Raw genomic sequence first — 27,628 nt, 5'->3', positions numbered from 1 at the left:
TGCCAGTGACACTGATGTTATTAAATCTGCTCCCTAAAACAATCTCAGCTGCAACTCTGCCAAATGTGGCGCAACAGAACTGAAGCACAACAAATGCTACATCCATTTTAATCCTGGTGGTAGGCGGCCTCTTCGCCGTATGTGCTTGGCAGCCTTTCAAAAATGGCGGCTTGGCTGCTTTTTAATAACAGAGACGGCCCGGTAGTGGTGGGAAGGGTTAATCGTCACAGAAACTCCAATAAGCTGCATATCAACAAATTTGGCGGAATATTGTTTTATAAAAAATCCCTATATATATATATATATATATATATATATATATATATATATATATATATATATATATATATATATATATATATATATATATATGAAGGAAAAGAGAACAACAAACAAACGCTTGCCAGTTTGACTTATTGCAGTGTCGAGTTCATTTGCAACACATGTGCATTGTTTTAATTATGTGGTCAGTAAATGTTCGAAAGTATGACTTTAATACCGTAAAAAATTAAACTAAACATCTTGAACATAAGCTGTCTTTCTTTCCTAGGAACTGCTGCCTATCAAAGTGCATAATGTCCCATTTCATGACCCACCAACTGCTCCGGTTTTAGCATTGCAATACATAACTGTAGACAAATGGCAAATGATCTTGCCTAGCTTCATGCTATATACTTATATATCTATATGTATATATAGATATATATATATTAAATTGACTATATAACAGCATCTTAAATGAATGAGTTCTAATCTCTTACAACGATTTTTTTTTTCCTTCTGTCTCCATTTTTGCTCCTTCATCCTACATTATCACACAACATGAACAATTGAGATGAATGGCTGATTTCACTGCATGTTAGTTAAAAAAAGAGTTAATGCTAATGTAGCACAATAGAATCCAATATGTCAGTCCTGTAGTGACAGTGCTTTCTCAATAAGCTCAGAGGGACGAGAAGCTGCAGTCCGGCCGGGTTCAACGCTCATCCTTGTATTCAACCTCCACCAAATCCAATTTAAAGGGTGAGCATTTGTCTCTTCTTCATTATCCTTCCTCCTTCTATTCCTTCTACGCTGTGATATGAGTACATCTGAAAATTGAATTTGGTACGTAAAAGTCTTTCTGTTCTTTTTGTCAGTTCTCTTATTGTTTGAGTATCAGTGCTCCGTCATGCTGCATGCTGCTCCCTGTAAACTGACAGGGAAGACAATGGAAGTCTATGCCAGGTAATGATCAATAATCATCCAACAAGCTTTAAAGTCTTTTTAAGGGAAGAAAAAGTGACAAATTAAAAATGCAGAGTGCACTGCAGTAGAACTGAGGGATGGGATATGATTGTAAAATGGGGCTGTAGCTCTAACTTTTATCCTTAAAGATAATACAGACCACATGGACCAGCAATCAGAGAGGTCATTGAATGTAAAAAAACAAAACAAAAAACACCAAAATATCAAATAGAAGTCAGTGTGGTTAGGGTCAAAGGTCACAGGTAGCTCTCCACTCGTTCCCATGGCTGCATCTCTGTGAAGAAGCCCTCGCACAGGCTGAAGCCCTGATCCAGAGTCAGCGGAATAGCCTGTGCCTCCTCTTTTATCTCCTCCCATGTTTGCAGCATCGCTTCTTCTGGCTGCTCCGGGAAGAGGATGGAGGGCTCGTCGAAATGCTGCAGCTGCAGCTGATGGTGGTGGTGGTGTTGGTGGTGGCTCTGGAGCAAGCGATCTGGGTCCAGCTGCTGCTGCTGTGGCTGCGGATGTGCGTGAGGCACGTGGAGCTCTCCCATGCTGACCGTACACTCCATGGAAGCAGCGCTTAGGTCCATGTAGCCATAGGATTGGTGATGAAGGTTCATGTGCTGGCTCTGACCCATAACGTCCACTCCTCCACACCATCTCCCCTGCCTGCCCGGCCCAGCGAGCTCCATCTCGCAGCCCAGGGAGCTCAGCGCCGTGTTGATGTCCAGATCTTCGAAGGTGCTGCAGCTACCGCCGAGGACGTCGTCAAACACGGAGGACAGGTCAAAGTCCCCTCTCAGGACGTCTGCCTTGTTGGCCTCTGTGGCTAGCAGAGGGGACTCCGTGGCCCTCATAACCTTACTGTTGCTGTTTTTTGAGGGCAGGTGCTTCCGTTTGCCTCCCGCGCCCTGGTAGGGGCAGCCGTTTTGGCTGGCGTGGTAACTCTGAACTAGTTTGCTCTGCCTGTGGGCACCGCTGTTGGTTCCACTGCTGCTGCTGTAGTGGTTGGCAGACATCCTCCTGCGCTTGAAGATGCCATTGACAAACATGTCAGCATACTGAGGATCAATCTGCCAGAAGCCTCCCTTTCCTGGCTCGTCCTTCTGTCTGGGGACCTTCTTGAAACACTTGTTGAGGGACAGGTTGTGACGAATCGAGTTCTGTAACACACACACAGGAACACAACGTGATTTAGCGTGGACCCCATCGGCTTTGAGCAAATTTAAGTCAGTCATGCAAAAAAAACTGAACATGCCACTTTGAGAGGGAGATGGGCAGGTGGGTGTTGGGGAGGTGGGGCGGCGGGGGTGGGCATTGTTGTTGTTTGTATGGGGAAGCAAATGTACCTAATGAGGCTTTCTAGTAACAGGCAGCTCTGTGCATTTCAAACATGATCAGCTGTGCTTAGCTGCCATCTCTCTCAGGAGCCCTCATTAACACGCACGCACACACACACACAGATTGGAGTGCTTTCTCCACCCCATCACCGTTCCCTTCAGACAAAAACCCTGCGAAGAGCACTGTCTAGGAGGATGGAAATTTCAGATGGATTAAAAACACTTGTCATGGAACTCATCAAAGGCAGAAATGAGACACTAATCCTGCAAAGAGACAGAGAAGGGGGGTCTGAGGTTTTCAATTATTATAATTTAAGTTCCCCCCACACACACTGATAAAACAAAGGCCTCGTCTGATCTCCTGTGGCCTGAATATGCCGTGTATGGTGGTGACACTGAAGTCAAATTGCTGGCCCTTCTCTCCCTCACTCCACCATTTAGCAGATTCATAAATAATAGAAGAAGAGTTATCCGGTCTCTGTTACCTGCCAGCTGGGCTCCGCGTGTCTGTAGTAGCAGAAATTCTCCGTGATCCAGTTATAAATGGTGGACAGAGTCACTTTGGGCTGCTTGCTGGCCTGCATGGCCATGCAGATGAGAGAGGCGTAGGAATAGGGCGGCTTGACTTTGGGGTTGGTTTTGTAGTCGATCTCCACCGGCGGGCTCGGCTGAATCGGGATCTGCGGGTAGGCGGGCGTGGGGTGCGCGCCGCAGGGAAACCGCGGAGCCGCCGCGGTGGAGTCGCTGCCAGAGGTGACGGGGCTCCCGAGATACAGAGGCATCCCGGTTGCGGCGGTGTCCCCGGCTGGGGGGCTGGAAGGAGAGTCGGTGCCCGGTCCGGGGAAGGCGAGGCGTTTGATGAAGAGGTGCTGCTGCGAGGACGGACACTCGAGTCCCGCGCCGCTGGGACGCTCCGGGTCTGCGCTGAGGATGGAGAAATTCTGGAGCCAGTGGAGGCTGGTGAGGCTGTCGTCAAGGGGGGCAGACTCAGACCCAGAGACGTGATCTTCCGGGTAAGCCGCCAGCCATCTCTCCTTAAACTTGTTGGCGATGTCGGGGCTCGTCAACACCGGCATCCTGGCTTTGTACACGCGGCAGAGGCTGAAGACTGTCAGAGGCTCCTTAAAACTGGCATTTAAAGTTCAGCGCTGTCTCAAGGCGAGAGGAAAAGTAAAGGAAAAGAGCGCAAACACGGTCAGATAAACGGATCAAACCGTGCCTCGCGTAAAGGTGTCGAATGGATAATCAGCAATTAGATATTTGCGAGCATAACACTCAGAATGCGATCAATAAATGTGCTAAAGATGCCCGTTTGACCTACCTGCGATGTAGCCTCGCTGGAGGAGATGCTCCGTGTGTGCACCTGTTGCAGTGAGTCCCTGCCTCTCCTCTCCAAGGACTCAGCGGCGCATCCACTCTCTGCGCAACAAGTGCGGCGGGGAGGGTGGGGGCGAAGAGCATCCAGCAGCTGAGGCAAGCTCACATGGAGGAAAAACAAAACAAAACATACAGAAGAGAGGCGGCACTTAGGACAGATCCATGCTACCGATTCGACCGCTCGGCACTACTGGAGTGTGGAGGGAGGTCAAAGACGTGAGGAGGTGTAGCGGTTGTGAAATAAGTCTCCGTAAAATCTCCAGGGACTGCTCACTATCCCTTTAAATGCGGTCTCGGGGAGAGATTTCTGATTGGTTGGCTGTATATCATGGCTTCTCGCCTTTACTTCAGGTCTCTCTCTCTCCCTCTCCCTCTAAAGACGTCCCCAGCAATGACTGTCAGAACACGAGTGGGGTTGGTGCACGCAGGCTGCGGTGCAATAAGGTCAGTTTAGTGGTTTCCTGTTTGTCTTTATTCTAGGAAGCAGGCTAAAACTGTGACACCCCCCACCTCCACCTCCTGCGCGCGCCTCACACACAGCATCCCCGCCGGCGCTGAAAGAGGCGCGCCACAGGTCCCGCGCGCAGTTTGCACCTGCAAAGAAAGCAGCAGTTAACTGATAAGCTCACGCTTCACGTAGCTTTTTAAATTACAGCTGATACTGTGGTGCTGTCAAGTTTGAAAAGGACACTGTTTAATCTGGCTTTAACCTGATGTGTGTTACTGGAAATGTTGATATCGATCAACATGTCGAGTAAATTTACAGAGCAAATATTGCAATACAGATACCGATACTTCTAACCGATGGCAGCTTACCTACGGGAGAGCGGTGCTGCATGACTTGCCAGATGAATCATAATCAGTTTTTCAAATTCTGAGTACATTTTAAGCACCATTAAATGACTGTGAGTTTTACTTTCCACAATAATTTGTTAATACAACAAAACACACCTTTTAGATCTTCGTGTATTTTGAAACTAGGTTTTTTGGATATCTAAAATGTAAATATAGAAGCAGTTTGGGTCAGCTTCTGTTGTTTAATTGTGATGTGGACTATAAATCAAATAGATATTACAGCATAAAAAGGATCAGACATTTCTCATAGTGCATGTTTGAGGTATACTTTTTCAAACCTTCCCCCAAGAAAAAGAAAAAAATATTTTATTTAACGCAGTTCAGTGGGCTGCATACTGAATTTAGTGGATAGAAACAAGGTATCATGCTAGTATCGATCCAATACCGTGTTAATATCGATACTATTGATATGTGTATCTGTCAACTGCCACTGTTTGTTTTCTGGTGTTCTGCTCAGTGATGCATCACCACAGGTTCAGAGTATTCACTGGACTCTCATCAGACAGAAAAAATGAATGGATGGTTGTTTTTCTGCAGGTTTTGTTTTGCCCTCCAGGGAGTTTAAAATTATTTCTAAAAGGTTCTGCAAAATATGCACAAAATATTTTAATATTTTAATCAAGTGGCAGTATAAACCTAGATCTGTAAAGCCTAAAGTGATATTCATTGATTACTGTATCATTTTATGCATGCATATGTTTAGAGTAAGGTGCATAGAGCTTTCACACACACTGTGAATATTTTAAAATATGTGTGTGTGTGTGTGTGTGTGCTGTAGTCACATTCTGCGCAGGTTAAAAAACATTAGAGACCAATGTTTTTCAACTGTATGCAGAAGAGCATATTTGAATCATGAGGAAGCACTGCCTCCCCGTGGACCAATTCTGCATTGCACCTACAAACCAAATACAGGTAGAATGAATGGAAGAAAGCAAGCACTGATCACTTTCTGTTGGGGTACACTTTTCTTCCCCTTTTTTATTGTCACAGGCTCACGGAGTATCATGCAAAACTGTTTTGCAAAATGTGTGAAAGACTGGGACAGGGTTGGCAACGTATCTTTCTCTTGAAACATTGGATGCAAGTACCTGGGAATGTGAGGGGAAAAAAAACTGTAATTAAACCTTGCATGTTACATCATTAATGGCATATTGCATGATTAATGGTCAACAGAGGCAATTTTACCACTGCTGTGGCCCGCATGCATTAATGATTTTCCTTAAATCCTGGGAATATTTTCAACAGTATGCAGAGCTAGCTAAATCTCTTCCTCCTCCTCCTCTGACTTACTTTAGCAACACATCTGCGTGAAGCTTGAACATTTGGAGTCCAGAGGCCGACAAGAGCTAGCTTTTCATCGCACTGCACCAGCAAGCCCTTCAGGCTCTACAAAGCTTGTAGAGCCTGTGCATGTAGGCCAGGTGTCACATCTCTTCAAGGAAGCCTGATTTCTATAATGTTTCAGGTTTATTTAGGATCTTGACAAAGGGCTTGCTGGTGAGACAGGGAAATGTTTGTACAGCTGTCCTTATTGTTGCCAGGATTCCCACTGTCCCTCAGCAGAACCAAAGCACACATCTCAAGGGCTGAGATGTGTGCTGAGTTCAGTAATTCCCTGAACTGAAGTCCCCCACTTTGACTCAACAACCTAACATTACCAACATTTTGTTTTTAACACTGCAGGTCTTCCTGTATCCTTAAAGAGGACCTGTTGTCCATCTTCTTATGTCCTGTAGTAGTATGGAACATAAGTCTACATATACACATATTAAACATGGCTTAAGCTTTAAATAGTCAGTAATAGTCAGTTTTCTACCCATTTAATCTATGCCATGCTAAAACTTCCAGTTTCAGACAGTGGACAGACAGAAGTGCTGCATCACTGCACTGCCCAGCATAATATAAATAAGGATCATTTTCATGTGTGAATCACACAAACAATCTAAGGATAAAAATATTTAGAAATGATAACAAAGGATCTCAGTACTGTAGCTGTACTTTAACTTCAGTTTCTTTTTTTAAAACTTCCTTTGACCAGAAGGTGTCTCTGTTTCCACTCTTTGCTCCATCAAACAGCCACAGCTGCTACAAACAAATGTTTACAGTTTACATCCATCCATTCGCTTCCGCTTATCGTTTTTCAGGTCCGTGGGGGGCGCTGGAGCCTATGCCAGCTGTCTTAGTGCGAGAGGCAGGGTACACCGTGGACAGGTCGCCAGTCTGTCGCAGCAGGGCTAACACATATACACAGACAACCATATGTACTCACATTCACTCTCTTTGGGCAATTTAGAGTTTCCAATTCTTTGGACTGTGAGAGGAAGCTGGGGAGAGAACATGCAAACTCCACACAGAAAGACCCCGCTTGATGGTGGAATTGAGCTCAGGACCTTCTTACTGTGAGGCACCGTGCTGCCCTTACAGTTTACACTTACCCACAATTCCAAGCGCCGTGTGTGATATCCGAAAGCTTGTTTTACACACAGTCTGCACTAAATCTGATGTTTTAGAAGTATGCTGCCTTTGCACACTCTAATCCGCCCACGTAGTTGCTCATTTATTGCCTTTGACTTAAATGCTGAGCGCAAACCAGACGGGAGTGTTTCCAGTCATTTAATCGGCCCAGTGTAACTACCCTAATAATCTATTGTTTATTCATTGTCACAGAAACCAGGACTCGACTGCGTTCTCACATTATTTCATATTAATTTCATTTGTTTAGAGATTTGAAATTATACCCTCATTATTGTGGTAACGGATATCTACTGAATAACTACATGTGGATTTAAAAAAACAAAACAAAACACAGTGTCCTGTTTACTAAAAATAATGAAATGCTACCGATTAACTAACCTGTTGGCAAGTCCTTGGGCAAGTGAAAGGGAAAAAAGGGGAATTTGCCCTGCAACCCATCAATGTAAACAGAGACTGTTATTTCAACAAAGGAGAAATGAGGATGCGAAAGGCTGTAGTACCGCCGCAGTCCGCACTGATACGCTGCGGCACTGATATGACACACACACACAAACACACAAAAGTAAGAGGTAGTTTTGTGAGAAACTGCCCAGAGCAGACACGACGCTATTCACCCACGGCTGTCGACTGTCCCGAATTTAACTCGGAGCGATGTAATTGGCGATGGTGGATTTGTTTACCATATTTGGCGAGGTAGCGACACAGCGAGCCTGGGAATTGGACGAGAGCGGCCGTCATTCACAAAAAGCCTCGCCTTCTGGAACTTTACAAACAAAGCGCGTGCTCACGGGATTTGTAGTCCAAAACAAACCCTTTCTGAGATTCCTGCGGTGTGAGGTTAACCCCCGTTCGCGACGAATTTCGCACTGTGGGTGTGCCGTGTTTTCAAACCTTTTTACAAATGTGAACTGTTTTCGTTTAATGTGCGCGTAGGTGTCAAAATTAACCGGAAGCAGCCGGATAAACACACGCCGAAACGAGACCCTTCCCTTGCGGCATACAAGTCCCACCGGCGGTGCTCTCACGTGATTGGCTGCGTGCTTTTGTCAATCAAGTCTGGTTCCTTCCACTACCGCTCCTACAGTAAATATTTGTGTTTGCTCAACCGGCTGTAATGGTGGACGACTGAGGCAGAGGGAACGGAATACAACTCGAGTGAAGAAAGAGGAAAAACGGTCGAAAGTCTGCTTCAGAGCCAGCCGCCGCGAGTAGGACACGGGCTTCGTCGAAAATGGATGAACTCAAACATCAAGTCATGATTAACCAGTTCGTCCTGACGGCGGGTTGTGCGGCAGACCAAGCGAAGCAGCTTTTGCAAGCGGCACATTGGCAGTTCGAGGTAAAGGAGTGTGGGGGGGAGCCAGAAAAGAAAATAAAGCTCGAGCGGCTTAACGTTAGCAGCCACACGGCTAATGTTTACGTCTCACCCACTGCTAGCTTTCATTTAAGCGTGTCTGCATACCCTTACCCATATTTATTTTTTAATTTTTTATGTCTTTTAAGCTTTTTAAAACTAAACAAAGCGCTAGTGTTACCCCCTCCCTCTTTTTTAATGTGGCTACTTTCATGCTATAACTTTGGCTGTATTTAAAGTAGAGCTATCTGTGCTTTAGCTGAAGTAAATCCGTTGAGAGTACACAGTAACGCAGTACAGCTATCCAATTAGACCTCACTCTAGATTAAATACTATAATCCGATACATGACAGCAGTGAACAGGCGAGGCTAGAGTACTATTACGCAATAAAGATGACCGCCGTGTTGTATCGACTAGCCTACAAAGGACTACTTTGGTACATTATAGTCTGCGCTCAGTCGGCCATAGATCAAGCTGTACTTTTCTTTTTTCTCTTCACAACACGCTCGTTGTATTGTGTCATAAAAACGCGCATTACAGCAGAAATTGCCCGGTAGCTGTGTTTCTTGCTTCTGGCTGCCAGTTAAAAAATGTCATTTGTTTTCTGTGTTTCGTTTTAGACTGCCCTCAGTGCCTTTTTTCAAGAAACAAATATTCCATATGGCCATCATCATCAAATGGTGAGTGTGAGGAGGATGAAGAGGAGGAGGGGGTTGATGACAATCTAGTTCTTCTAAATACATACCCTTCCTTCTTCTCTTTAGACACAGAATGTTGTTTAGGCTGGTGTCTCTTTAAGGCTACCTGCTCTGCTTGTTTTGGGTGGGATGGGGGCAGGGGAACAGCCCTTATAGGCCTAGAGATATGATGTTGTACTAACAATAACAAAGCACATGTCGGCCATGTTGTGAGCTTCCAGAAATAAACACACTAGCAGGCATGCAGCAGCTACACACACAAAGCAGAAGAGAGAGGAAGAGAGATTGTGTGTGTACACAAAGGAGGAAGAATGTTGGATTAAAAAAACACCTCATTTTTCATTGTATTAGCTGGACTGCATAACGGAAGGAAGGGCCTCTGTTTCTGAGTAAGCGAGAAGAGGAAAAAAAAAACCTCTTTCCAGGAAGACAGCTGCCTCTCTCAAATAGACCCTCGTGCTGCTGCTGCATTTGCCGTCAGTAATTCACCCGTTTTTGTCTCATTGCGTTGTAGCTGCTCCCCCCTCCAACACAGTGCACGTTACGGGGGAGACGAATCAGAGCACAGTTAACAGGAAGGCGTTTGTGCTGTAGGAGACTCTGTATACACAGACACACACACACACACACCCACACACACACACACACACACACACACACAGGGGTTGAATATTATGAAACATGAGCAGTATTTGGGCTCTTTGCAGCAGTGCACTTTGGCAGCACACATGCCTTTGTTTTCAGCTGCAGTGCATGGCAGCTGGAAGAGCCTGACGTAAACGTGAGAGTATTGTTTTTATGTTATTTATTTTGGACAAAATTGTCCGCCATTATGTTTTCGCATTCTCTCAAAGTCATTAAACTGCTGATCGTTTTAGCCTCAAGTATATGGAGGAGGGATAAAAGAAAAAAAGAGGATTTGATATTTTTTTTATTGCATTGTGTTTTAGTGTGCGCTCGTGTGCATTTCTGTGCTTTTGGGTGGTACGTGTTCACATTGATCGCAGTCTTTTTTCTTCTTTTTGTTTTTAAGTAAATCAGCATTTTCGTAAGAGAGCACGACAGGCCTCCTTTATCATCTGATCATTCAATAAGAGCATCTCAGGCTTCCATTTAGCTCATGAAATGTCTCACTTTAATTTGCGAGTAAACACTTTGCCAAGAGCTGCCCTGTGCTGTGTGCCAAACGGGAGCTGAGCATGCTGCAGAGACCGGATGAGGAAAGTCAGAATGCGGCTCACCTGTGTGTCTATTGTGTTGTTGTTATGGATGTGATCTTGCATAATCACAGGTTCACGTTCCTCTTTTTTTCCCTTTGCATATCTATTTGCGCTCGCACACTTTTTTCATACACAGATTTGTATTTTGTGCATGCACAAGTGTGGGTGTTTTTGTGTGAGTCACAACAGTACTACAGCAGGGCAGCGTGTCCAACCTTGCTGCAGCTTATCGTGCCACAGCGTTCGTTGGTATACACACCTAATCCACTTTGCTCTCACTCCTAACTCCAGCACACACTCTCTCTGCCATGCTGTCTCTCTTCAGCCAGATTTGTGTTTTAAATACGGTCGTTTTTTTTGTGTCGCAATACAAACTGAAGCCTTTAACCCACGCACAGGCATGGGTTTGTTGGCAGCGGAGCAACACTAGGACGCCACATAGATCAGTTGGTTTACAGATGCCATTCGGTGAACTGATTTGTGCCTTTGTGGGTTTTTGTTTGGGGGTTGTTTGTTTGTTTTTTGAGGGGGGTTAAAGTCCCAAAGACAATGTGTGAGCCAGAGTAAGGTTTGGCGAATCATGTTCCTATCTAAATTTGGCGTCCTGAAATTGAAATCACCTCAAGTTCAAAAGTGCTGTTGTTTAAGAACATGTGTATTATCTCTAAACAAAGTGCTGGCCGATAAGGATTTATAAGCTAGCTTGAGCCTGATTTTTGTTTATCTGCGCTTTGGTAATGAATCATTTGTGCCTTCTGTCAGAGGGTTATAGCCCATATCAAATAGTGGGGTTACTGGGTCCACTCACCAGTACAATCTTATGTAATGCTGTGAATGCTGGAGGAGTTGGCTAAAGCTCTTGTCATTATAATTTTCTTTTACTGACTCACAGGAGGGCCTGGGTGTTGGTGTATCATGTTAAAGAGCTGCAATTTCTGCACAGACATGCATTTACCTCCTGTTTGTTTCTACATACGTTGCTGCATGACTCACAGAGTACACAACCACATGTGGATGCTATCTGCACCAGATTGTCCATTCATTTTTGTGTTTTTGAATGAAGTCATCAAAGCTTGCACCTACTTCACATGGCCTAATCACAGCCTAATCTGCTCTGTTTTGTGTAACCTCCTCCCAGTCTACTCCCAGATTTCTCCTCCAAGCGCACACACACTGTACATACAAACACTGCAACCACATTACATTCCTGCAGGATGCAATGCTTGCACTAACCCAAAATGGACCCTTTCACATTGACCGTAGCAACTGCTCCTGGTGCTCAGTGTGCACGGCTCACTATGTTGGCTTTTTTACAGATCCAACACACAACAGTTCTAGAAATGATTCTGTATTTCCTGTTTTATAACCATCCTCTTTTCAGCAGCCCTACAACAACATATCGTTTCGTTTCATTCACACTTGGAACGTGTGTTTTCTGGGTTGTACGTCTGTTGCTGCGGGCTGTTTTGATGCTAATTCCTCATATCAAATATTATGCAAATTCTGTAGCACCTCTGCCCGTTTCATATGTATTTAAGAGCCGTTCTGAGCTTATTTTTCCAGGGATTTTATAAAAATTAATTGAAGGTTTAAAATTTTGAGCTATTTCTCATTTACTGTATCGTTTGTCCTGTTAAAAATCTGCCACATCAGCGGTCAGTAAATCCTCACCCTTTTCATTGTCTTGTCTCATGACTGTAATTAACAGAAAATGATTAGTCATTTGTTTGAAAAAAACAAAACAAATGATTTCATGGGAAAAATGTACACGAGCAAGTCTGCGAAAACCTCATCATCAATTCAGTCATCATGTTTTCTGATTAATGTTGTCTACACGGTGTAACTCCCCGTCTCCATGTGGTTCTTTGTGTGTCTTTGTAGGGCAAACACTGATGCTGTGTGTTCACACTAGTATCACTGTTTTCCATGATTAATATTTCTCAATGTAGGGCATGCACAAACACACATACAGCCACAATAAAGTGAATGAATACTCATGTGACCACAGATGAGGAAGTAGCCCAACAGGATGACTTCCACATGTGACCCCCATCATGTGACTAAGCCCAGCGCAAACTAACTAAGCCACAGAGCCTGGTTTATATGAGTATGTTTTTTGTCACTCACTGCTGTTAAAGGAAGTCTACTGAGGTCCTATTGAATGAAGTCAGGGCTGTGGTGTTAAAAACCATGTTGGCTTAGTAGGTCAGGATTAAAAAAAAAAAAAAAAAAAGGTCCTCAGGAAATATTTCACCCTCCCTTTTCCCCTTTGAACACATCTAAAGTCACGTCCTTTGTGACTGTCCCCTGTTCATGTCCTGTGGATCGGGCCTTGTCTCTTTCCGATTGTTTCTGAGTGTAATGGTTAAATACAAACAAAGTAACCTTCAAAACATGATTTTAAAGGCCTTTGAATAATTCTGCTCCTAAGACCAACTCATCCTGGCTTACATACTGGCAACACGATGCAGTCCAAAACAATGTGCTATATAGTTTGAATGATCACATTTTTATTGTTGCCTTTTGTTGCAAGCATCACGCGTGAGGTGGATGGAACCGATTTTATGAAGGGCAACGTTCAGCGCAGACTGGCTGCGTGCAGTGATGTAGAAAAACAGTCTAGAGCACTGCTGGGCAGTGATAAAAGTAGGTGTGAGGTTGTTTAAAGGCTGTTTCCCAGCAATATGAACACTCAGCAGGAGAAAAGAGGAAGGTTCTGTGTGTGATTGTGTGTTTGAGGTGGGTTTTTTTTTTTTTTTGTAACTACAAACAGTGGGTTTTCGGTGTCTGGGTGTGGCTTTAAAAACAAGATTTTTTTCGAAATCCCAACTTTTCCTCATCCATGTAAGATCTAATTCCTGAGAAGTGTGCGGTGTGCTCATGCAGAAGAGCAGAGGTATAATTACCTCCATAAATCACTGTGTGACAACATGGACGACTGTCTGCTTCCATTTCTCTCCCTCTCAGTATCTCAACCTGTATCCGCTCATCAGGAAAGGCTAACCAAAGTTAATCAAGGATGCTTGGACTGTCTCTTTAATGCCAGTGAGGAATGAATGAAAACGAGCAACGCTGGGTGTTTAGCTTTGGGCTGAAATGAGGAAATGGCATGGCAATGCCAGGTATTTGGGTGGAAGATACAATAACAGAGTTAACACAAAGCTGCTTTGTGTCTCCGTCACAATCAAAACAGAGTGTCCTCTGTCCTGTTACAGACATTACTTACAGAAGTGCATTAATTTTAAATCCAGTTTGTTTTCTCACAGCGTTTTGTGATGTCATGTGTTCATGCTATGTAATCCCATGGGTGTGCATGCATCAGTGTCTCAGATTGCAGAGTTAATCGTGTCTAGATCTGCTAATGTTGTTAACGTGTGTGTGTGGGTATGTGTGTGTGTGTGTGTCTCACATAGCCATGCCAAGCACCTAACCACATCAGAAGAGGCTTGGCCTGTGCTCTGCATGCTCCAGCATGTTGCCCTGCATGTTTCCAGGAGAACAACTTCCCAGAACCCTTACCACACACACAGACCCACAAACACACACAGAAAGACATGCATGCAGCTACACACACCCAAAGACACAGGAACTTTGGCTCAAGGGACTCAGGGAATGGGAATCCATGTGGGATGGTTGTGAGGACCAGATGTGTTTATGAGCGGTCGAGTTAGATTGGGTTTCACTGTTTCTAAGAGTCACAGGGTACACACACACACACACACACACACAAGTTAGGCATATGGCTCAGAAAACACAAGCAGCACATAGCACCCTTGTGTGTTGAATGAAGGCAGTGTTGCCACATTGTGTCTGCCCTGTTTTGCTCAGGTGGCTGCAGCACTGCAATCAGGTTGCGGTCAGCTGATTCTCAGCCATGTATCGCTGGTACTTAGTCCTGCTATTCCAGCGGGGTTCTTTCCGGGCCATATCCATCCCTTTCCTGCTTTCCCGACTCGCATTCCTGACCTTGAACTCATCACCAGTCTCTGATCTCTTTTGCTAGCTAGCAGTCTTGGATTTAATTGAAAAGTTAACAAATTTTGATGATACTTGATTTGCAATAATTTAATGCATTATTTTTTTTGGTAGTATTGTGAACAGGAATTTTGGATGGAAGATACACTTTGTGTTTTGTATGGAGCCAACACTTTGAACATTTGAACATTGAGCATTTTTTTTGTGTCTTAATATGTACAAAGGCTTTTAACTTCAGCATACTGATAATGTCTTTTTTACACTTGTAGTTGGCGTTATTGGTTTGCATCAATACTGATAACAAAGATCTGACGTGTGTTTTTGAGGTAAAACAAAAGCTAATTGTGATGTATCTGAGTATGCACAGCTTTAGGAAGGGTGTCTTTTAGGCAGGCTGAATCCGAGTGCACCTGTGATTGGTTCTCTGTCACGATGACCTTTGGCCTAATTGTTTCCTTGCCAAACTCCTTTTTCTAGATATGAGTTCCACTGAACACCTATTGTTAGCCTGTTGTAAGGGGCACAGTGTGTGCAGCTGGTCACACTCCCAGTTCTCCCGTATTTGTATTTCTGTTGCTGTTATCTGACTTTCATTGCTTCTCACTTCTTTGTTTCTCTTTCTCATTCTCCTTCCTTATTTAACAGCGTCATAACACATGCACACCAAAACAGAACATCCGAGCTAATGATCAACGGAATTTCTCTGGAGCACATTCCAGACAGAGCTCTGTGCGAGTGTGTGTACAGTATTAGCTCACATGCATATGTTCAAAGAGTCAGCGGGACTCAGCTGCTAGAAACTGAGGGGAGGCGATGGTCACTTGAAACGTTCAGCGGCACCTGTTTTGCTTCCTTTATTTAGTTCAGCAAAAAAAACGGCCAGATCTGACGTCCAGCCACTCCCAGAAACCCCAACTGTCACCTCATTGTTGGTAAGCTGTGCGCTGGGATGATAAAAACAGAGAGAAGCTGCCTCGCCTGGTTTAGTTTACTGCGATAGTGTCGATAGGATGTCAGACCTCGAATACTAAAAGAATCTACAGTTTCTTTGAGTTAGCAAATGGATGAATGGAAATCCAGTTGTTTGGAGTTTCTCCACTAGGTGCAAGCGATACCTGAACTTTGAGAAGCATTTGTAGGAGTATTATAAATGTGTCAGGTGTGACAAGCAAACCGTTTTTGTGCTATCCTTGGTTTCATAAAGACTATTGTGTCTAAATGGTCACATCCTCTGTTTAAACAGGCAGCCTGCATGTTTGTTAAATAGCAGTTTTAATCACACGGCTTTTCAATTAACATAAAATCCTCATTAGCATTTCTACAAACATGAACAAAGCAGCTATTTTATATTTACTGATTTAGCATCAGAACCAGAAGAAGCTGATTTTAAAATGAAATGCCCGTTTATTCATTTTTCTTCTTCATAATAACGGCACTGGGACCTAACTACTGAGCTGCAGCTTCAAAACAAAAAACAGTAATGGCTCACACATAAGAACACTCCCTATTTAAACATTTAAAAGGCAGGCAGGCAGAATCATGTACTCTTAATGCAGCAATGGGCTATTCAGCGTTTTCTGCTTTTTTCTGTCTGCCCTCCTTTCCATTTTGTTTCAGCTTTGTCTTGCCAGAGCTCCTCCTGCTGCCATTAGCCTTTTAGCCATTTCTTCCTCTCTATAATTTCTCTTCAAGATTTATGTTGATCCATCTGTTTGTGTTTATGGTTTGCAATGTCAAATTACAAGTAAATCTGGTGTCGAACATCAGTAATTAAATGAACTTAAAAACAGTGATTTTATTTTTTTTTTTAATTTTTGCTGTTGTTGTTTTTTGTTTTAAATTGGGCATACTTTTGTTAAACTGTCGTCATGTTGAGGTTACCCCGTGTTTTAAAAGCATGCTATAGTCAACACTAATTCCAGCTCCCAGTCTCCACACTCTGCCAGCAGTTTAATAAATTAAGGAGGCATTTCATGTCATGTTGTTGTTCTTGGCTTTCAAGTTATAAATACTTCATGTCAGAGATTAATATCCATCCTCTTTTGCAGTAGTGTGCGCGGTCTCTCACAGTGCTGCAGTGTTCCTCACGAACGGACACAGATCTGTGTAGTTTAAAGCGGCATTTTTTCCCTTACAAGTCCAAACAAACACAATACAATTAAAGCGAATGTTTCACAAAGCATACACACTTCTCCAAACTTGTGTAATGTAAATAAACCTAAGACTAGTCCTGACCTGGTGTTGCTGGGAATCGCACATCTTCCCACACATCCAGCGCCTTAGAGCACTCATGCACATCCTGCTGTTTTCTTTTCTGCAGATCCAGAAGAGCACATTTAAGATCTGTAACTGGAAGCTGTGAAACAGTTGAATTAAGGCTAAGCACCTTTTTTATAATGGCATTGTTTGAAGACAAACAGCCAAACCCATGGACCCTGAATAAGATGCTCCTAAACATGAGTCTGATAGGAGCATGCAGGAATAGCCTGTCGTAAGGAAAGGAATGCCAAAATGATCCAAGGAATCCTACACAAGTGTTTGGGATCATTTGTAAAGGAAGTTAAATTTAGCGTACCTTTGTCTCAATGTTTGTAGATATATTTTGACTCGGTGTTTCCTAAGGATTAGCTGCTATTACAGTACAGTATGCAGACATGCATGTGTGCATTATTAAATGAATTGACAAGCAATACAGTTTAAGGTGCTCCTCTGCAAGTTTAAGCCAAAAAACTTGGTGACAGCTAAATTACACTTTAGTGGAGTCAGCTGTCTCTCCATTGAGTTTCTCAGCATGCAGATGAACTCCACCATCTTAGACTGTAGCTGGAGATGGAAGTCCTTGTGCTGTTTTCCTTGGTGCAGCCACATGTGAACCAGCGCTACACCGCCTTTCAGCTCAGTGTGGCTTGCAAAAAGAGACTCGCTGGAGATCGAGTCTCCAGTCTACCCTAGTGCCCCCTCCCACTCCCAGGAGCCATTACAAGTAGATGTCTGAATCACTTAATTTGACTTCTTTTCATGCTACAAAGGAGCAGTGACTCCACTTCAAGCTAACTCCAACTGTCTGAGCTTCTCACCCTTTCAGAGGGTACAGTTTAGGCTGTGCCATAGGAATCAATCCACTTCACTGCCCTCATTAAGATACTGTTGTCAGCTTTCAAAATAGCCCTCAGACTTGACGTGATATAACATTTTTTGACTATGAAACTGAACACTTGCTGTAAATATTAATGTGCAACAGATACATTCATAAATCCTAATTATCTAAAAATGTAAGAAGTTATCTGAAACAAAAAGCTGATTTTAAAAATTCATTTTTGGACGTGATGCACTCAGAAGTAATTTGTTTTTAGGTTAGAACTGTGCGTTCACATATATATGGCAAAGAGGATTTGAGCAGAGAGGATTTGCACGTCAGCTCTCACTATTCGTGTGTCTCTCAGATCTCACAGCTGAGTTTGCTGCGAGGGCTGACATAGAATGCGTGAAGTGTATCCAACAGGTCGTAGACAGAAGGGAGACGGGAAGAAGGAAGTGAGAGAAAAAGAGGTGAGAGAAAACGGATATGTCATAGACTTGCACTAATATTCACTTCAGTGGAAAACCATGGAGAAAAAGAAACTAGGATTACATGTCATGTGTTGCTGTCGGGCGGTGTGTTTGCGCAGGCGTTAATTTGGTTTCTTCCATGTTTAGATGTCTCTGTACGTGTATGTTCATGTTTGAAGGAAATAGACGAGTATTATTTGCTGTACATGAATATGAGACATTGTCTCATCAAAGGAGTGTTTGTTTGCCTCGGTTAGATTAATGGAAACAAACTGATGACGTTTCATCCGTTGCAGAATTTGGCTTAAAATCAGTCGGCTGGGCGGAAAAATCCAGAGAGGCTGAAAAGGGGCTGTGCGTGTGTGTATGTGTGTAAGTGTAAAAGGTTAATGTTACATGGAGGTGGTCGGTTAGGGTCGCCACTTGCAAAATGTAACCAGACCCTGAGCACAGCTTTGAAAGAGGATAAGCATGTCCTAGCTTTCAGCCTGCCTGCATGGCACTCAGACACACGCACACACTTGATATTTCTGAGGAATGTCTTTGGTTAGACTGGAAATAACTTCAGCTCATCTGTGTTTGTGGACACACACATGCACAAAATGAGGAGGTTTACGTAGCTCCAGCGCAGGCTCAGCCCAGGCGTCTTTCGAGCGGTCGCTGCCAGTAAGCCATACGTTTCTCCTCAAACGGTCTTGAAGAGAGCGAGAGTGGACGAGGCCAGGCTGCTGTGACCACAGAGTCTGCCTCAGTCCCGTCCCATCAACGGGAGATCTGTACTGCTTCCTCATAACAACCGTCCCCATGGCAACCTCTTTCTGTTGGCTCTGTTTTGAACACAAACTGCTTCTCGCTGTCTGTTATTCCTCCCCGTCTCTCCATCTGTATATCTGCTACCAATAGCCAGACCTCTGTGCTGTAGCACTTCTTATGCTGCTACTTTCACTTAAACACACAGTCTGCTGTCTTGAAGGTTGTCGCTTTAATGCAGCAGTAACATGTGCTTCTGTTTCGAAACATTGACTGTCTGAACAGATTCGACTTGCAGGAATATAAGCTAGTATTTTACTCTTTTTATTTTGGGTTACTGATTTTTTTCCCCCCTAGCTTCTTAACCCATTCAAGTAGTTTCACTTATCTTAGCAAGTTTACCTCATAGAACTAAGTTAAGTATCTCATATTCTTAGATATCTAACAAGTATTACTATCCCTAACTGAGCCATTCGAATACTCGAATGATTCCCATCCTACTTTACTTAAATGCGCATGACACAACTGCAAACCTCCCATGCAGACACATTTTATGTCAACATGTGTGTGACAACACGCACCCCCTGTGCGGTCTCACTTAAATGTTAAATTGTTGTACAATGACTGTTGCCTGAAAAGCACAAGAGCAACTGTGCAAGCTGTTTGCACATGTGCAAGCAGCTCCTTCACAAAGAAAAGACACTTTCGGCCGCTCCCTTATTTTCCAAGGGGTTAGCGCAAGAAATGATCCACACATTTGATTTGGCACTGGATGCCCTTTATGATGGAACGCTCCTGTTTATCCGGGCTTGGAACCAGCATTGGGATTACGCTGGGTTGTGTTTCGTCACAGTTTCAAACCAGGGATTTTTTTTTTCCTTTTTAATATCAGGTGACTGTGTTAACCTGTGCAGTTATACTTGCATCTCATCTTAATTAATTTTCATTTTAATAATCACCAAGAAATGCAAAGAAATGCATAAAATTATAATTATAAAATTATAATATTTTATTTACCATTACCTTATTATCTGCCACCTTTGCTGTTGTGGAACTTACCAAGAGATTTCATTCATCCATAGATAGGGGTTGTTTTTTAGTTTAGTTTTTTTGTCTCTCTAACAAGAGAAAAACAGTTATTTGATTCAGTTTAGTTTTGTTTATATACTGCCAAACCGCAACAACAATCACCTATCACAAGGTATTTAAGTTTGTAAGTTAAGACACTACAATAACACAGAGAAAATCCAACAATCAGATGACTCCATTGCATTTGGCAACAGTGAGAAGGAAAAAATTCCATTTAATGGGATCTCTGCAGATGTATGTCATATGAGCCACAGGTCAAAAGGCCTAAAAGGTTGTATAGATTAGTTTATAACCATATTCATGGAAATCAGAGGTGTATGGATTTTTTTAGTTACATTTATTCACCTTTTGTTGCATTTTTAACTTAGCATATGCTTACTGTGTGCGCCCGTTGCTTGTTCAAGGACCAGCTGGATTTGAACCCTGGCCTAAAGACTCCGGTCTCAGCAGGTCTTGCAGTGTTAGTCTGTCCTTGAGTTAATCTGCTACTTAATACACATGAAGAGAAAACACACATTAATCTAAGATAAGATAAGATAAGATAAGATAACCTTTATTAGTCCCACACGTGGGAAATTTGTTTTGTCACAGCAGGAAGTGGACAGTGCAAAAGTTATGACGCAAAAATTAGAATACAATAAGAATAAATACAGTACACAGCTGTACAGAATAGAATAAAATAATATACTATATACAGAATAAAATAGAATAAAAATATACAATAAGATAAAAATAGAATACGAATGCTATATACAACTGAGTAAAAATACAACGATGCCAGAAAGGATTATTGCACTTAGTGTTATTGCACATGTGTGGATGTGTGTGTTTGTTCAGTTAAAGTCTTTGTTGTGGAGTCTGACAGCAGTGGGGAGGAAAGACCTGCGAAATCTCTCCGTCCCACACCGTGGGTGCCGCAGTCTCCCACTGAAGGAGCTGCTCAGTGCTGTCACAGTCTGCTGCATGGGGTGGGAGACGTTGTCCAACAGGGATGACAGCTTAGCCGCCGTTCTCCTGTCACTCACCACCTCCACTGGGTCCAGAGGGCATCCTAGAACAGAGCTGGCCCTTCGGATCACCCTGTTCAGTCTCTTCCTGTCCCCAGCAGAGATGCTGCCGCCCCAGCAGACCACACCATAAAAGATAGCAGAAGCCACCACAGAGTCATAGAAGGTCTTCAGGAGTGGGCCCTCCACCCCAAACGACCTGAGTCTCCGCAGCAGGTACAGCCTGCTCTGCCCTTTCCTGTAGAGGGCGTCTGAGTTATGAGTCCAGTCCAGTCTGTTGTTCAGATGAACACCAAGGTACCTGTAGCTGTCCACAGCCTCAATGTCCATACCCTGGATGTTCAGTGGTTGCAGTGGAGAATGCTTGTGCCTGCGGAAGTCTACCACCAGCTCCTTGGTTTTACTGGCGTTGATCTGGAGGTAGTTCAGCTGGCACCAGTCCACAAAGTCTTGAGTCAGTCCTCTGTACTCCTTGTCGTCCCCATCAGTGATGAGGCCGACTATTGCAGAGTCATCAGAGAACTTCTGCAGGAAGCACTGGGTGGAATTGTGGGAGAAGTCTGCAGTGTAGATGGTGAAGAGGAACGGAGCCAGAACCGTTCCCTGTGGGGCCCCCGTACTGCAGACGACCCTGTCCGACACACAGCCCTGAGTCCTCACATACTGTGGTCGGTCGGTGAGGTAGTCCAAAATCCAGGTAGTGAGGTGATGGTCCACTCCAGAGTTCTCCAGCTTGTCCTTCAGAACCGAGGGAAGAATAGTGTTGAAGGCACTGGAGAAATCAAAGAACATGATTCTCACAGTGCTTCCAGCGGTCTCCAGGTGAGCGAGGGAACGATGTAGGATCTGTTGCCTCAGTACGCTTCACCCGAGCCATGCCTTTAATCTCTGTAGGATGTGTGAGAGTTTACCTCTGCAGGTGGCAGGTCTGATGTTTTCTTTTTTCTCCCCACTCTAATGCTCTACACATAAAGCATACCACTTGTTGTCTGGAGACAAAACAAAGCCTAGCTGTGCTAATATCATATGGTATATCCCAAATTTGGTATGGAAGACTTCTGTGTGTGTATATAGATGGGTGATTGTGTGTTCCACTGTAGCAGTAGTGACACTGACAGGTCTGGGCGCTGCTGAAGCTTTTGTAAGTGTGAAGGTGTTTAATAATCCATCAGATCCAAACTGAGACATCCTGGCAGAGAAGACAGCTGCTGTGATTTTGAAGCAGATCCCCATGCCTGTGGGTCGATATCGTCTATGTCCAAGGTCTCCTGCAAGGACGACGCGCGATGTTTGAGGCTTTCTGTTTATAGCTGGTGAAATGTATTGTCGCATTGCTAACTGCAGGTGTATATTTGTACCTGCTTATGTGTGTGTTTATGGATGAGTGAGTCAGTTGCAATGGTCTCAGCAGACAAGCGCAAAGGTCACGTGTCAGCATTTTAATCCTCATTTTTCATTCCTGAGAAGAAGGAAAAGGAGGCATTGTTTTTTACCTGAGTTCACACGCTCACCGTGAGGCTTAAGAAATCCCGGTAGCACAGGAAGGATCACAGAGGTCACTTCAGCATTCCAGGGTGTCTTTTTACTGCAGGAAGCGGCCTCGGAGACATGAGCCAGCGTTTCCTGTCGGCACAGTGGACGCACTCACCTTTCATAGCGGTTTGCCTCTCAGAGAACCTCATGCTCAGGTTGGCCCGTCCCGGCCTGGAACCTGCACATTCACAGGACTAACCTGCAAGCTACAGCACTTTTAGGGGGCAAGGTGGTTTGATTACAGTCCCAAGGGGAATAATGGTGTTCCTGTCACTGTTTTCTTTTACGTTTCCCTATGATGGCTGTTTGTGTGCCAAGACTATGTGTCACAGTCTGCACATCCTGGGTGGTGGAGCTCAGGGCTGATTAGATACCACAAGCTGCCCTGAGTTCTGGTCATCAGCAAGGAAAACATTTTTTTCCCACCTTTGTCTTGTTAGCATTTTTGTTTTGTCTGATATCCATGTGTCACTGCAGCTGTTATTCCTCATAGCTGATTCATGGAGCCTGTGACTCTACATTCTGGGAAACTTCTAAAACAACTTCCAGTTAAATATGAAAGAGCCAAAAATGTTGGATATTTTGTTTGTAAGTGTTAAGGGGGGAAAAAGGCTTGGAGGATGATTATGGGAAAACTGGAAGTTTGTATTCAAAGTTCCAGTAACACCATGAAGAATGAAAAAGGGAACGAAAGATGTTTTTATAAAGCTGGTTAATTTGAAGAGTGGTCAGTTCCTAGCATATATCAAACAGTAATTTTCCTCAAGATGCCCATCCCAGCTCAGTCATACTTAAATAAATCCGGTGTTATATAACGCCGCTCCTCTGTGTTGCCAAGCTGTTTTCTTCCATTGTTCAGGCACGATGATTTAGGGTTATTTAGTCAAGCAGATGCTCGCCCTGCCCTCCCAGCCCTGGCTCTTATTTTTAGGTGGCGACGCTCCTGCCTAAACAGGGCTCCACCTCTGCTTCTCCCGAGGAACAGTAGGTTGTTGTTTTTCCGGTCATAAACTGAGGCTGGGACAGTGAGTAGGAAGCAGGTCATGAAGCAGTACGCGAGAAGCTGCGTTAGCGAGGATGATAAAGGCTTTCTATTTTTGATCTGCCAAACATGTTGTTTACATGGCCTGGTAACTGCAAGCTGGTTGGCACATGGGTGTAGTGTGTGTGAGTGTGCGCACACTCTGGGTGGCCACTGAAACAGCTCTTGTGTCACTAAAACAATAACAGTGCTGACACAGAGGAGGGTCAGAGCTCAGGAGTATAATAAAGTCAGGTAGACTGTGTGTGTCTTTTATATAAAGGTTTATATAAAGGTATATTGTAGTTTTTATTAGCAACTGTAAATGCTTTTACAGGTTCAAGTGGGGTATTTAAGTAAAGCTTTTAAGACATTAACAATAACTAAAAAAAGACCCCATCTCCTAGTTATATGCATGCTGATTACTGTGAGCCAAAAGCTCAGGTCTGCTCTAAGCTCTGACTTTTTTCCCACCTGTTGAGTCTGTGTGACATCAGATAGAGAAGATATTCTTAAAATGGTCTTCTCAGGCACACAGTCTGATCACAGTAACCCCTCTAATCTACTGTTTAAACCAGGGGTCCCCAATCCCAGTCCACGAGGGCCGGTGTCCCTGCTGGTTTTAGATCTCACCTGGGTCAACACACCTGAATCATATGAGTAGTTCATTACCAGGCCTCTGGAGAACTTCAAGACATGTTGAGAAGGTAATTTATCCATTCAAGGACACATCTAAAACCTGCAGGGACACCGGCCCTCGTGGACTGGGATCGGGGACCCCTGGTTTAAACCTGTAGTTTGTGAGGGGCAACCTATCAGAAGCAAGTTGCCATAAAGGGAAATGGAGATTGTTCTTTTCAGACAGCGGAAGAACTGAAAGGCCTGCACTGGGGCCTGGTATAAGATGAATAACGATAATTTTGAACTGTGAATCATGAAGTAATAAACACACAGAGTTCAAAATGAGAACATCATGTGCACTTGTATGCTTTTTTTGTATGCGTCCACAAAGCAAGATCAGCAACCTAACCAAGTTTATTTGGTCTGCTAAATCAAATTGGAGGCCCTTCTAGAGATGAAACAGGAAGTGGACCTAAACAGCAGGCCGTTATGTTATCATTAGGACCCTCGGCAGGAAGCAGCGAGTGGCTGGGATTCCCCCTAAATTCCCTTTCAGTTATGTAAAACAGTCTGCCTCTCTTGGAGGAATAACTGCCTTTAAGTGCTGTTAAAGGCCACTTCTTATGTACATTTATGGAATAGGGCTTATTTTTATTATTTTTTTTAAACTATAACTGGCATGTGCAGCTACATTTTTCTGCACCACAGCTGCACTGGTGTACAGCGAACTGGGTACACGAGTTCAGTTATAATATGAAAGGGAAAGCCTCTCTCTGGTCCTCCTTTGGCAGAGTTTTGTAGAAGAAATCATTAGACACTTGTGGAAACACTGGAAGTAGTGTTAATACTAAAGCACAAGTTATAGTGTCACAACTCAAATTGTGTCACTCTCTCAGCAGACTAAACTGCAGTTTGTTTGTTGTTTTTGTTCTTTACTATATTCAGTCATTAAGTGTAGAACATTAGAAAGTAGTGATGTTGTGTTTCAAAGAAGAGAAGCACAGATTTACACGTGAGATGTTGGAGTGGTGCTTTCTCTGGCTGTTGCCTTGAAATAATCAAAACTGTTAACTAACAGTATTACAATAATATATTATCTGCTGTTTAACTGAATGATTTATTAACTTTTGAGGTCTGCTACTAATGCCAGGACAGTTTGTCCTTGCTTGCAGTTGGTTATACGTTATACAGTTATTATACAGTTTTGCAGTGTGACAGGGTGATAAAGCAATGTTGAAATTCTCCTGCAATTCAGTTACTGATGCACTGGAACCCAATTTGAAAAATCATAAAACCTGAAGGCACAATGTGACTTTACTGATGACTTCTGTTTTTTGTTTTTTTGTGTGTGTGACACCTATCAAATGAATGCCACGTTTACTGATTTGCAGTAAATACAGAGGAACTGAGAGCTGGGAAATAAGTGACTGCACAAGAAATAAATGGAGATATTAAAGTTCAGTAACAGTGAAAATTCACATATAAACTGACACCACAGTGCAGAGACTACATATATCATTCCTGCTTTAGCCTTTTAGTGATAATGTCAGTTCCACAAATAACATGATGTCTCACAGGTTATTGTATTGCAGTGCAGTGTGATTGTTATTTTTTTTTTTTTTCTGACGTGTTACCCCTTATAAATAAAATTCGTTTGCTGCCCCACCCCCCATCCAGTTGGTTTCTGCCTGAAATGTCATTTATTAATAAACCACAACAGCTCTGTGAGGATGTGTGTACTCCTGTTTTGGACTCCTGCATTGATTGTTGTTGTGTTTTTTCCCTCTTCATCCTCAGATGTGCACCCCAGCCAACACACCAGCGACGCCCCCCAACTTCCCTGACGCGTTGACTATGTTCTCCCGGCTGAAGGCCTCCGAGAGCTTCAACAGCGGCAGTGGCGGAAGCCCCATGGCCGCCGCCATGGCCACCTCACCTCCACCCCACCAGGTTGGCGGCTGGGGGGTCTCATCAAATGTACCTAATGTGCCGCAGCCTCCACAGGGACTCTGGACTCAGGGGCAGCCCCCCACACAGCCCTGCCCAGCCTGGCCGACGGGAGTGAACCCGCATACGGGCGCAGAGCAGAAGGCTAGTGTAGCAATGGAGGCAGAGAGATGAAGGCCGCATGGGACTGAAGAGCCCGCCCCCCCCCCACACTCCCATGTTGGAGAGGGGAGGGAAACGGGAAATGAATGTGGGAAGGGGGGGAGGGGGGTAAATGGCTAGAAGTGGGTTTGGGATTTCCCCCCACCTCCCAAAAAACAAAACAAAACAAAAAAAACTGATGATATTGAAAGAGACAGATTCTACGCAAACCAAGAAAAACTCAACGTGGACAATTTGAAGAGGAGAAAACCAATGCAAACGTCAATACAGAAAAAAAAGAATAAAAAAAGATACGCACACATAGTAATAAGAGAGCAACTGAGATCTTTGTTAGTTTTTCCTAAGTAAATGCATAGATAAAAGAAATATTATTGAACTAAAAAATGAGAAATGGAAAAAAAAAAAAATCGTCACGCCCAAGGAATCTATGTGCAGTTCAAGGACATTCGAGGCAGCAAACATCAGTTTTTCATTTAGTTTCTTCTTCTTTTTTTTATCTTTTCTGCCGGTGTTTTTCAGCCACTGGTGTTTGTGTTTCCGCAACAGTCTTTGCTGCATGAGGAGACGGGACGTGCGATGCAGTTGTTTTTTTTTAGTTTTTTTTAGATTGACTCAGAAACCATCACGCACTTGAGTGTGAGCGTGGACGCATGTGAGCAGATGTTCAGTTTGTAATCAGAAATGTACACACACACACACACACACACACACTTTAGGCTTTTAGAGGAAACACCTCCATACTATCATCCCCATCGTGAAGGTGGGACTTCTCTTACCTCACCTGGTGGTCACCTGACTTCTTTCAGCCAATCAGGGATTCTTCTTAAACCAACTGTTGCCACCGCTGCCGCAGGACATGTTTTTAAAAGGTTTTCTTCTTAAAGGCAGCAGCCGCTCTGGTTTATGCTCACTGATCCTCGCTACAATGGCTTTTCCAGACACAGATTTAAGACCTGGACTCAGACGCCCAACTGTCCACTGTATACATTTGTTTTGTTTTGGGATTTTTCCCTTTTTTTCCTGGAGATTCTGGTTAGTACAAAAGGAAAAAAAAAATCATGGTTTAATATCGTTTCTAATGATGATTGTTATGTTTTGTTAATGGGTAAAGGGAGAGGTGGCTTCAGAAATGGGTGGGATTTCAGGTAGATTTTTCTTTTTTGGGGGAGGGTGGTTGAATCAAATGCAGCTAAAATGGCTACAGATTTAAAACAAACACACACACATGACTACTCCATCTTTGCAAACCGAATTGCCACTTTGCATGATGTGTTCATAATGTGTAACATCTTTTGTAGCAAACATACATGAGGTCGAGACATGTTTCGGGGAGAGGGGTGGACGGAAAGGTGACGGTGGGATTCCCAAAGGTAACTGAAATGCAATAGATGTCTTGCTGTAAAGGCAGAATTGGACAAAGGTCT

The 27,628-nt window shown here is 43.6% G+C and overlaps 2 protein-coding genes across 2 annotated transcripts; one reads left to right on the top strand and one right to left on the bottom strand.

Annotated features, from left to right (window-relative positions):
• Positions 1-357: 357 nt before the first annotated feature.
• foxj1b (forkhead box J1b) lies at positions 358-4,394 on the bottom strand. Its single transcript, XM_080873267.1, has 3 exons — positions 3,892-4,394; positions 3,056-3,718; positions 358-2,393 (listed from the first exon to the last, which is right to left on the bottom strand). The coding sequence occupies exons 2-3, from the start codon at positions 3,644-3,646 to the stop codon at positions 1,485-1,487; spliced, it is 1,500 nt and encodes a 499-aa protein (XP_080729393.1). The 5' UTR covers positions 3,647-3,718; positions 3,892-4,394; the 3' UTR covers positions 358-1,484.
• Positions 4,395-8,062: 3,668 nt separating this feature from the next.
• On the top strand, positions 8,063-26,570 carry ubald1a (UBA-like domain containing 1a). Its single transcript, XM_080874013.1, has 3 exons — positions 8,063-8,616; positions 9,253-9,312; positions 25,893-26,570. Exons 1-3 carry the CDS (start codon positions 8,509-8,511, stop codon positions 26,214-26,216), a joined length of 492 nt encoding a protein of 163 aa, XP_080730139.1. The 5' UTR covers positions 8,063-8,508; the 3' UTR covers positions 26,217-26,570.
• Positions 26,571-27,628: the final 1,058 nt, after the last annotated feature.

This window comes from Rhamphochromis sp. 'chilingali' (assembly GCF_963969265.1).
Source record: "Rhamphochromis sp. 'chilingali' genome assembly, chromosome: 22".
Classification (NCBI taxonomy): Eukaryota; Metazoa; Chordata; class Actinopteri; order Cichliformes; family Cichlidae; genus Rhamphochromis; species Rhamphochromis sp. 'chilingali'.
The sequence above is the reverse complement of the archived record's forward strand: the minus strand, read 5'-3'. Positions and strand labels throughout refer to the sequence as shown.

Excerpts from the sequence above, each read along its gene's own strand:
- ubald1a (XM_080874013.1), top strand. The coding sequence starts at position 8,509 with ATGGATGAACTCAAACATCAAGTCATGATTAACCAGTTCGTCCTGACG. Across the intron at positions 8,617-9,252 it reads CGGCACATTGGCAGTTCGAG|ACTGCCCTCAGTGCCTTTTT; the intron begins GTAAAGGAGTGT and ends GTTTCGTTTTAG. Across the intron at positions 9,313-25,892 it reads ATGGCCATCATCATCAAATG|ATGTGCACCCCAGCCAACAC; the intron begins GTGAGTGTGAGG and ends CTTCATCCTCAG.
- foxj1b (XM_080873267.1), bottom strand. The coding sequence starts at position 3,646 with ATGCCGGTGTTGACGAGCCCCGACATCGCCAACAAGTTTAAGGAGAGA. Across the intron at positions 2,394-3,055 it reads ACGCGGAGCCCAGCTGGCAG|AACTCGATTCGTCACAACCT; the intron begins GTAACAGAGACC and ends TGTGTGTTACAG.